The 9,703-nt window shown below is 50.1% G+C and overlaps 1 protein-coding gene across 1 annotated transcript in view; it reads right to left on the bottom strand.

The window, feature by feature from the left end:
• Positions 1-8,117, bottom strand: part of DNALI1 (dynein axonemal light intermediate chain 1) — a 9,986-nt gene extending 1,869 nt beyond the window's left edge. Inside the window, exons 1-5 of the mRNA XM_032246990.1 lie at positions 7,777-8,117; positions 7,077-7,222; positions 5,154-5,323; positions 3,280-3,458; positions 2,767-2,931 (exon numbers count right to left, since the gene is read on the bottom strand). Coding sequence (XP_032102881.1) covers positions 2,767-2,931; positions 3,280-3,458; positions 5,154-5,323; positions 7,077-7,222; positions 7,777-8,004 — 888 coding nt within the window. The 5' untranslated portion in view covers positions 8,005-8,117. The remainder of the gene's footprint in view (positions 1-2,766; positions 2,932-3,279; positions 3,459-5,153; positions 5,324-7,076; positions 7,223-7,776) is intronic.
• Positions 8,118-9,703: the final 1,586 nt, after the last annotated feature.

Here is a 9,703-nt window from a genome sequence, read left to right as displayed (position 1 = left end):
AAAAAAAAAAAAAAAAAAAAAAAAAAAAAGTTCATTTCCAGCCAGGTGCAGTGGCTCACACCTGTAATTCTAGCTCTTTGGGAGGCCTAAGTAGGTGAATCACATGAGGTCAGGAGTTCAAGACCATCCTGGCCAACATGGTAAAACCCCATCTCTACTAAAAATACAAAAAATTAAGCCAGGCGCAGTGGCTCATGCCTGGAATGCCAGCACTGTGGGAGGCTGAGGCGGGCAGATCATGAGGTCAGGAGATCGAGACCATCCTGGCCAACATGGCGAAACCCCGTCTCTACTAAAATACAAAAAATTAGGCATTATGGCGCGCACCTGTAATCCCAGCTACTCAGGAGACTGAGGCAGGGGAATTGCTTGAATCCGGGAGGTGTAGGTTGCAGTGAGCTGAGATCGAGCCACTGAAAAAATTAGCTGAGCGTGGTGGCAGGCACCTGTAATCCCAGCTACTCAGGAGGCTGAGGCAGAAGAATTGCTTGAACCTGGGAGGCGGAGGTTGCAGTGAGCTGAGATCGTGCCATTGCACTCTAGCCTGGGCAACAGGAGCAAAACTGCGTCTCAAAAAAAAAAAAAAAAAAGCTGGGTGCAGTGGTTCACACCTGTAATCCCAGCACTTTAGGAGGCTTAAGCAGGTGGATCACCTTAAGTCAGGAGTTCGAGACCAGCCTGGCCAACCTGGTGAAACCCCCTTTCTACTAAAAATACAAAAAATTAGCTGGGCATGGTGGTGGGCACCTGTAATTCCAGCTAATTGGGAGGCTGAGGCAGGAGAATTGTTTGAACCTGGGAGGTGGAGGTTGCAGTGAACCGGGATCGTGTCATTGCACTCCAGCCTGGGCAACAAGAGTGAAACTCAATTATCAAAGGAAAAAAAAAAAAGCTCACTTATAAAGAATTTTTCACACTGGAGATTACAAGTTTGCTTTTTTTTTTTTTTTTTTTTTTTTTGAGACAAAGTCTTACTCTGGTCCCCCAGGCTGCCAGGCTGGAGTGCAATGGCGTGATCTCGGCTCATTGCAACCTCCGCCTCCCAGGTTCAAGCGATTCTCCTGCCTCAGCCTACTGGGTAGCTGTGATTACAGGTGCCTGGAAGCATCCCCAGCTAATTTTTCTATTTTTACTAAAGATGGGGTTTCACTATGTTGGCTAGGCTGGTCTCGAACTCTTGACCTCAGGTGATTGGCCCGCCTTGGCCTCCCAAAGTGCTGGGATTACAGGTGTGAGCTACCTCACCTGGCCAGAAGGTTGCTTTTAAGTGTTAGAAAGATGCTAAGGTGTTTGGTTTGCTCTTGTTGCTAATACAGGAAGAGCTGAGGAACACAGGCTTATGAAAAAGGAATATGGCAGTTAAGGAAAGCAGCCTCAGAGGCTGCTAAGTAAACAGTCATCTCTGGCTCTGAAAGTTTCTTGCTTTTCTTTTTGTTTAACTTTTCAGCAACAAGAAAAGTTCCAGTAGTGTTTAATAGAAAGACTTCTTTATCGCAAATGGCCAGACCTGCTGGTGTATAGACCTAACAAGCCTGCCCATGTCAAGACTGTAAGGTTTCTATCTGAGCCTAGGGAGGACAGGGAGATCATCCAGGGTCCTGTGGTCAGGGCCATTGGAGAAAGCCACTAAATGTCAGTAGGCCATCTGTCCAGAACAGTGATGCTCAAACTTCTGCAAACATTAGAATTGCTTGAGACCTTATTAATGCATATTGCTGGACCCCAACCCCAAATTTTCTGATTCAGTGGATCTGGGGTAGGCCCAATAATTTGTCTTCCTTAATTTGCCAGGTGAGGATGATGCTGGTTTGGGGCCCATCTTTTGAGAACCTTTGGAGCAAACAGCTGGGAGCTGTGGTGCCTGTAGCGTGGCTCGTGCCCAGCTGTGTCCACCAGCCCCCTCCCTCCTATCACCTCAGCTGGACAAAAGTACACTGCTAGGCCGGGCGCTGTGGCTCATGGCTATAATCCCAACACTTTGGGAGGCTGAGGCGAGTGGGTCACAAGGTCAAAAGATCGAGACCATCCTGGCCAACATGGTGAAACCCTGTCTCTACTAAAAATACAAAAATTAACTGGGTGTGGTGGCATGCGCCTGTAATCCCAGCTACTCGGGAAGCTGAGGCAGGAGAATCGCTTGAACCCGGAGGCAGAGGTTGCAGTGAGCGGAGATCACACCACTGCACTCCAGCCTGGCAACAGACCAAGACTCCGTCACAAAATAAATAAATAAATCCACTGCTAGCATTGGGCTTTGAGGAAGAACACCTACAGCTGGGTTCCCCGACCGCATTCCTGAGGAAGGTTTCTGATTTGAAATGGTTCTTCCTCTCAAAGGGCCCTGCTGCCCACTGGTTCTGACTTCTTCCCTGGCTATGCCCTGAAACTGTGGGACAGCAGTGGGACAGCCCTACCACACAAGCCAGCTGAAGCCCAGTGTCCCCCAGGAAGGCTCCAACATACCAGCTTCCAGGGGAAAGCAGTTCTACTTTTTGCCATCTCCACCTCTCCCCGGATGATGGGCAGCTTTTTTCCAGGGGGAAAAATCCTCCACTGGAGAGCCAGGCTGAGGCGCCACGGGGATTTGGAGTCGAGAGTAGAGACTCCCCCTCTGGAGTCCTCCCCCTCCCACCACCAAAGTCAGCTTCCTTTATTCTTTGGCAGTGCATGTGGACAAATATTTAAAAGCCGCAGAAAAAGAACCGAATCCCTGGCCTGCGGAGCTGGCTCTCGGGGCAGTGGCACCTCCGCCCCCGTGTTGATTACCTTCAGCTGCTGATTCGTCCGCTTTAGGAACTGGATCTCCTCATTGTGCTTCTTCTCCTCCACCTGTCGCCTCTCGCTTTCCCGCTTCTCGGTGGCTTCACATTTTGCCTTCTGCTCGTTCACTTGCCTCTCCAGGTCTCTCTTTTCTGTCTCCAATTCTGCAATCTAAGGACAGAATGCCCAGTCATCCTGGGATGTGGCCAGGTGGACGGAAAGGTCTGAGAGCCTGGATGGAAGGGACATGGGACACAAGGAATTGCCAGGGTATGTACTGCCACCCAGTGGGAGGTCAGTGCCTGGCATGGAGCGTCCACAGCAGAGACAACTCTCCCAATACCAGGCTGGCCATCAAACTCAGCCAGGGGTCCCTTACTGAGGTGATGCAGGTCCAGGGGTCTTGAATTTCAGGAGAGCAGCTTAGGAGGCCAGCAGGTAGTGCTGGAATGACAAGCACATGGCCCTGAGGTTTACAGAAGAGTCAGGGGCCCAAGGGTCCTGGCAATCCCCACTCACTTTCCTCTCCATGTCTGCCTTCCCCTGCTCAGCCTGCAGTGCTTTCCTCATGCCAAACGCCACGCTGCTCTCGTACAAGGTCTGGTAGGCAGCGATGGTCATGCGGATCTCGTCCCGGACGCGCAGCAGCAGCAGTCCCCTCTCCGCACAGTTGATGGTGACCTCCCGGATCAACTCATCTTCCAATGCACACACACCACGAGATCAGACAGGGTGCGGGGAGAGAACCTCGCTATTTCTATTGCAAATACTCTTCCTCTGGGGAAGGGTATTAGGGTGTTCTCGCTCAGAGACAAAGTACAAGACCTCAGAGAAGGATCTCAGAGAGGGTCCCTTCAGTGGCCCAAAGAACCTTGCCATGCAAGGTTCACTCCTCTGCACTTGGCACTTGGGAGTAGCACAGTCAGCTAGCCTGGGTCGGCCAGGGCAGAGGGAGACAAGACGCTCTGGTGTGTTTACAGCCCCGGACCCCCTCCCTTCTGGCCTTAGGTAAAAACTGGCTACTATTAGAAAAACAAAAAAACTGCCTTTGGCCAGGCGCAGTGGCTCATGCCTATAATCCCACCACTTTGGGAGGCAGAGGTGGGTGCATCATGAGGTAAAGAGATCAAGGCCATCCTGGCCAACATGGTGAAACCCCGTCTCTATTAAAAATACAAAAATTTGCCAGGCATGGTGGCAGGCACCTGTAGTCCCAGCTACTCAGGAGGCTGAGGCAAGAGAATCGCTTGAACCCTGGGGGCAGAGGTTGCAGTAAGCCGAGATTGCACCACTGCACTCCAGCCTGGGTGATGGGGAGAGATTGACCCTACGCCCCCAAAAAAAAGGAAAAAAACTGACTTTTTCTGTTTAAATATGGTGGCTGTTTTTTGTCTTTTTGAGACAGGGTCTTGCTCCGTCTCCCAGGCTGGAGTGCAATGGCATTATCTCGGCTCACTGCAACCTCTGCCTCCCGGGTTCAAGCGATTCTCCTGCCTCAGGCTCCCAAATAGCTGAGGTTACAGGTGCCTGCCACCACTCCCAGCTAATTTTTTTATTTTTAGTAGAGACGGGGTTTCACCAGGTTGGCCAGGCTGGTCTCGAACTCCTGACCTCAGGTGATCCACCCGCCTCAGCCTCCCAAAGTGCTGGGACTACAGGCATGAGCCACTGTGCCTGGCCCATTGGCTGTTTTCAAGCAGCTGGGACATACTGTGTGCCCCCTTGGCTGCACTGGTTTGGGGCTGGAAAAGCCAGGGTCTAGAGCTTGCCCACCTATCTCCCCATAAATGCTGACCTGGAGGGCAAACCATAATCACACACAGATAGGGAAGTCTGCTAGACGCTGCAGCTGCCTGAGGGTTTGGAGATGGTTTGCAGATCAGCGTCTATGAAGGCCAGTGAGACTGGGCTGGGGACAGCCATTTGACACCAGCACTCAAGAAGGTGCATGTTAAATCTCTCGTGTATGTCGGTTAACAAAAAATTACAAGATTTTTCTGGACCAAGGGCCAAAGAGTGATGAATGGATGTAAATACTGAACATTAATCTTTCTGATTAAAAAAATAGCACATGCTTATTATAGAAATCTCTGAAAAAAAAAAAAAAAACCAGATGGAAGTTCTCGTCTTCCTCCAAACATCTGCTAAGGAGTGAGGAACTCAAGTTGCCAAGAATACAGTGGTTGACAGCTGGAGGACTTGTAGAAGAGGCTGGGCTAGGAAGGGGAAGGGGCCATTTAGCTGTTGCTGGGTGGGTCAGGCAGGGGGAGAAGAGGGGATTCCAGCATGAGGTGGGCTCCAGCTCCAGGGTACTCAGGCTTGGATTTGTGCTGAAGGTGAAGGGAAGGGAGCAGCAGAGTGTGTAGTGCCCACCCCTCACCTGGGTCACTCACCAAAGCACTGTGAGTAGAGTTCCCTGCGGACAGGGCAGATGCCTGTTTCCCTGGCCTGCCGCTGCTGCAGCTTTAAGTCTAACTGTTCCTGGAGGTGCACCACATCCATCCTGGTGCTGGGGGTGCTGGACACCTGCTGGATCCATAGCTGCGTGTCTTCCACCCACTCCCTGTGGTAGACACAGCGAGGCTGAGCAAAACCTATTGACTTGAGGCTTCCTAGCACATGAGGAGAGAGGGCCCTTTGAGCCCCCTGCCTGAGAATCCTCCATCCCAAGGGGTGTGAGGCTCCAAAGCCACACCCACCATGCTGCCTCCACAGGGACCTTGGGAATGAGTGGGTGGTGGGCAATTTCCACTGTGGCAAGGGGCCGCTGTGAAATCATCCCCCACTGTCCCAGATCTTACCCTCCCAACATGTTGAAGACCAATTTTTGATTGTTGCTTGATCTGAAGAGTAGGAATTACCCACCAATTATGGGGTGGGAAAACAGGACATCATAAACCTTGTGGGAGCCAGAAACAGGCAGATGTGTATATCAGGGGTGGGGAGGTTCTCGAAGGTGTGTGCCTGCATGGGCCCCCATAACAAACCTTGTGCCGGAGGTGGCCAGGCTGTGGAATCACAGGGAGAAAGTTTGAAGGCAGAACTGCCATGGGAAAGAGGATTTGTGTCATTGGTGGGAGGGAATCAACTGACAAGTTACCCCTGTCCTTTGACCTCTATCTCAGAGGAGATGACAGTCTCTCTTTGACTGTTTCCCATTTCCTCATAGACTTACAAACTGTGCTGTCAACTTATTACATAAAAATAGTTGAAAAAGGCATGTCCATGATCAAGGTGGCTGCAGAAGAAAAAGCAAGGAAAGGAGATCATGTTGGGGAAGGCTGCTCTTCTGCAGAGAATTCTCAAGGAAGGCCTCCTGGAAGAAATGATACCGGAGCAAGACCTGAGTGAAGAAATGAAGGGAACTAAGGGAATATCAAGGGAAGAGCATCTTTGGCAGTGAAAACACCAGCTGCCAGACCCCTGTGGTGGGAGAGTGATGAGGTGCTCCAGAAATAGCAAGTGAGGCCCCTGTGGATTCAGCACAGCGAACGAGAAACAAAATAACAGGAGATAAGGTCAGGGATGTATCATAGACCAGATCATGCCACATCTTCCAGGCCATTGTAAGGACTTTTGATTTTAGTCTGAGATGGGAAGCTACGAAAGAGTTTCTGCCAGAGACTGGCATGATCTGACTTATGACTTAGGGGCTGTATAGAGGATAGACTGGAGGAGCAGAGTGGAAGCAGCATTTCAGAGGGGAGGCCATTGCAGCCGTGCGAGTGGCCACCAGTGGCTAGGAGCAAGATGGTGGAAGCAGAGGTGATGAAAAGTGGTTGGATTTGGGAAAGAATTTGAAGGTAGAGCGAAAAGAATGTGACGAAGGATAGGACACGTGGTGTGAGAGTGATCAAAAGGAATAAAAGGGGGCTTGAGTCCCTAGTAAAAAGGAGAAGACAGGGAATGAGCAGACTGGGGGAGGAAGAAATTGTGATTGTTGAAGAAATATGTTGAGTTTGAGATGTCTATTAGATATCTTCACGAAGATAATGAGGAAGTAGAAGACGATATGGCCTGGAGTTTAGTGGACAGGACAGAGCTCTCTCCTCTCCTCTGCACATTTGGGAGCCATCGGCCTATAGGTGGTATCTAAAGCCATGAGATTGGGTGAGGGCATCCAGGAAATGAGGGTAGATTGAGAAGAGGTCTCCCACCACCCTGCCAGGATCCAGCCGTAGGTAAGTTCTAGCAGCTCTGTGATACTGGGAGGAAACCCCAGCCAGGAACAGAGGTAGATTGCCTCCTCCCACACTCCCAAAATCCAGGATGCAAAAGCAGAGGCATTCTCCCAGCCACTGCTCCTACTTTCTTACCTCGGGGGTAGGATGGCATTCAGGATTTCTTCTGCCTGCTTTGTAGGATCTGGGACACACGAAGTTGCGGGGAGCTTGGTCTTGGGTGGTTGTGGGACTGGACCTGAGGGTCCAGGCTGCTGGGGGCTGACTTTCAGTGCCCGAGCCTGAGATGAAGGCACAAGTGAGAGCAGGAAATGGTTCAGGAGCTCAGCTCTACACATCCCCCAGCTCCAGAATGCTCCAGGACTTCTGCACAGCCCTCCACTCTTCCTAGCCACTTTGGATCGGTCTTCTCCGCAGAAATTATGTCACAGAGCTGAAGGAGGCCATGAAGTCTAGTCCCAACTCAATGCTTGTACAGGTGTTCCCGGCACAGGTGCTTAGGCACGTGCTTTCACACCTCTGGTGATGGGGAAATCACTACCTCATCTATTCTTGGACCCAGGTACTATGAAGAAGAGTGAGCCCCATCCATCTCCCTGTGACCTTCTTCCCCATCCTAAATCTGCCCTCTGGGGTCACACCCAACATCTGGGCTTACACCCAACATCTAGGCTTCCTATACAATCCTCTCACCCTCCTTCCCCGACTTCCCAATTCCTTTTACTCCCAGTCTCTGCAATCCCTGTCCCTTGGGATTCCTGACCCTCAATGCAGGAATGTGTCTTTCCCCATCGGAGCTTAGAGGCTCCTTTGTCTCCCGAGCCGCCGTCCTTACCTTGGGGCTCCGTTTCTCCGTGTTCCTGCTCACCAGCACCGGGGTGTCGTACTTGAGCAAAGAGTCTGCGGGGGGAATCATGGCGGCAGCAGGAGCAGCAGCCCAGCAGCGGCCCCCTCCAGTATGGGCCTTGTTTGTCGTCACCATGGAAACCACCCCCCGCCCCTGCGCTTCTTGGCCTGGGCGGAGCTTCAAAGTGGGGCGGGGCCAACAGCCCACGAGTTTCATCCTGTGCCTCCTAGGCAGAAACCTCTGGTGCTTGGCTTCTTAGGCCTTCTGCTCACCGGATCGCCCGTGTACTCTTGGAAGCAAGGGAAACGGCGGTTCGAGTGCTGATGCTGCGTCTAGCTCGAGATTTGAATGAAATGGACAGATCACCTTTGTCGTGCCCCAGTTTTGTCGCCTGAAATACAGGAGTCATCTCCTGACTCCTCATGAAGGGTTAAGGGATAATTCCAAAGGAAGTCATCTGGAGTTCCTAGGTTTTTTGAAGGTTTTTGTTTGTTTGTTTTGTTTTGTTTTGTTTTGTTTTTTAAATTGAGATGGAGTCTTGCTCTGTAGCCCAGGCTAGAGTGCAGTGGTGCGATCTCGGCTCACTGCAACCTCTGCCTCCTGGGTTCAAATGATTCTCCTGCTTCAGCCTCCCGAATACCTGGGACTACAGGGGCGCACCTCATGCCCGGCTAATTTTTGTATTTTTAGTAGAGACAGGGTTTCACCATGTTAGCCAGGATGCTCTTGAACTCCTGACCTCGTAATCCGCCTGCCTCACTCTCCTAAAGTGCTGGGATTAAAGGCATGAGCCACTGCGCCCGGCCTGAAATATTTTTCTAATTAAATGGAGAAATGGCAATGTAGGGGCCGATAAGAAAGTTCCCCTTTGCCCCCTGAAGAGTCGATCAAAAATCAATTCAAAGACAGATTAATTGGAGAAAAGGCATACAAATGTATTTAAAATGTATACATGGGGAGAATCACAGCATGATTACCCACCCTGAAAAGGGTTCAGAAGTTTGTATACCCTCCTGATAAAACAGGTTTAAGGGGGTGAGAGAAGGAGGCATTCTGTTCAGGGATCACTAGGGAGAATGAATGGATAAGGGGACAGAGATAAATTTGTAAATATTTTTTGTTTTATTTTGCTTTGGTTTTTTTGAAGACAGGGTCTCACTCTGTAGCCCTGGCTGGAGTGCAGTGGTGAGATCATGGCTCACTACAGCCTCCAACTCCTGGCTCAAGCGATCCTCCTGTCTCTTCTGGAACCACAGTTTTGAGCCACCAGCCCCTGACAATTTAATTTTTTATAGAGACAGAGTCTTGCTATGTTGGGCAGGTTGATCTCGAACTCCTGACTTCAAGCGATTTTCCTGTCTTGGCCTCCGAAAGCATTGGAATTACAGGCTGCTGCCACTGTGCTCAGCTGTAAATAGCTCTTTCTGACAGTATAAGTGTCTCTGGTCAGGTGTGATTACATTATGAGGAGGAGAAGAAAGAAAAAATTATTCCTTTTGGTAGTTTGGATGTTAGATAAAGTCCTGTGCTTTGGGAGAGACGGTGAGTTCGAGGAAGGAACATCGAGGCTTCTTCAGTTCAGCAAGTCAATGTGCCTTATTTTGGGGTTTCGGTTTCTGAGCCCCAACAGCATGGCAGAAAGTTTAGGAAACAGAAGAGGAAAAGCTAATGATTTGACCACGGGTTCTCAACTCTGATTGCATTTCCATTTCTTTCTTCCTTCTATTTCCAAATGTAAATGTAATTACAGTTTGTGCACAATTTTGTATCCTGCTTTATCATTAACAAGTCTTTTAGAGTTTGTAAATGGTTTACTAATGGCCACATAACACCCATTAATTTGGCTAACTTCCCTACTGCTGAACATTTACATTGTTTCCACGTTTTGTAATTACTAATAACGTGACAACAAACA

Source organism: Sapajus apella, unplaced genomic scaffold (genome assembly GCF_009761245.1).
Source record: "Sapajus apella isolate SASKATOON/1434 unplaced genomic scaffold, GSC_monkey_1.0 scaffold62, whole genome shotgun sequence".
Lineage (NCBI taxonomy): Eukaryota > Metazoa > Chordata > Mammalia > Primates > Cebidae > Sapajus > Sapajus apella.
The sequence above is the reverse complement of the archived record's forward strand: the minus strand, read 5'-3'. Positions and strand labels throughout refer to the sequence as shown.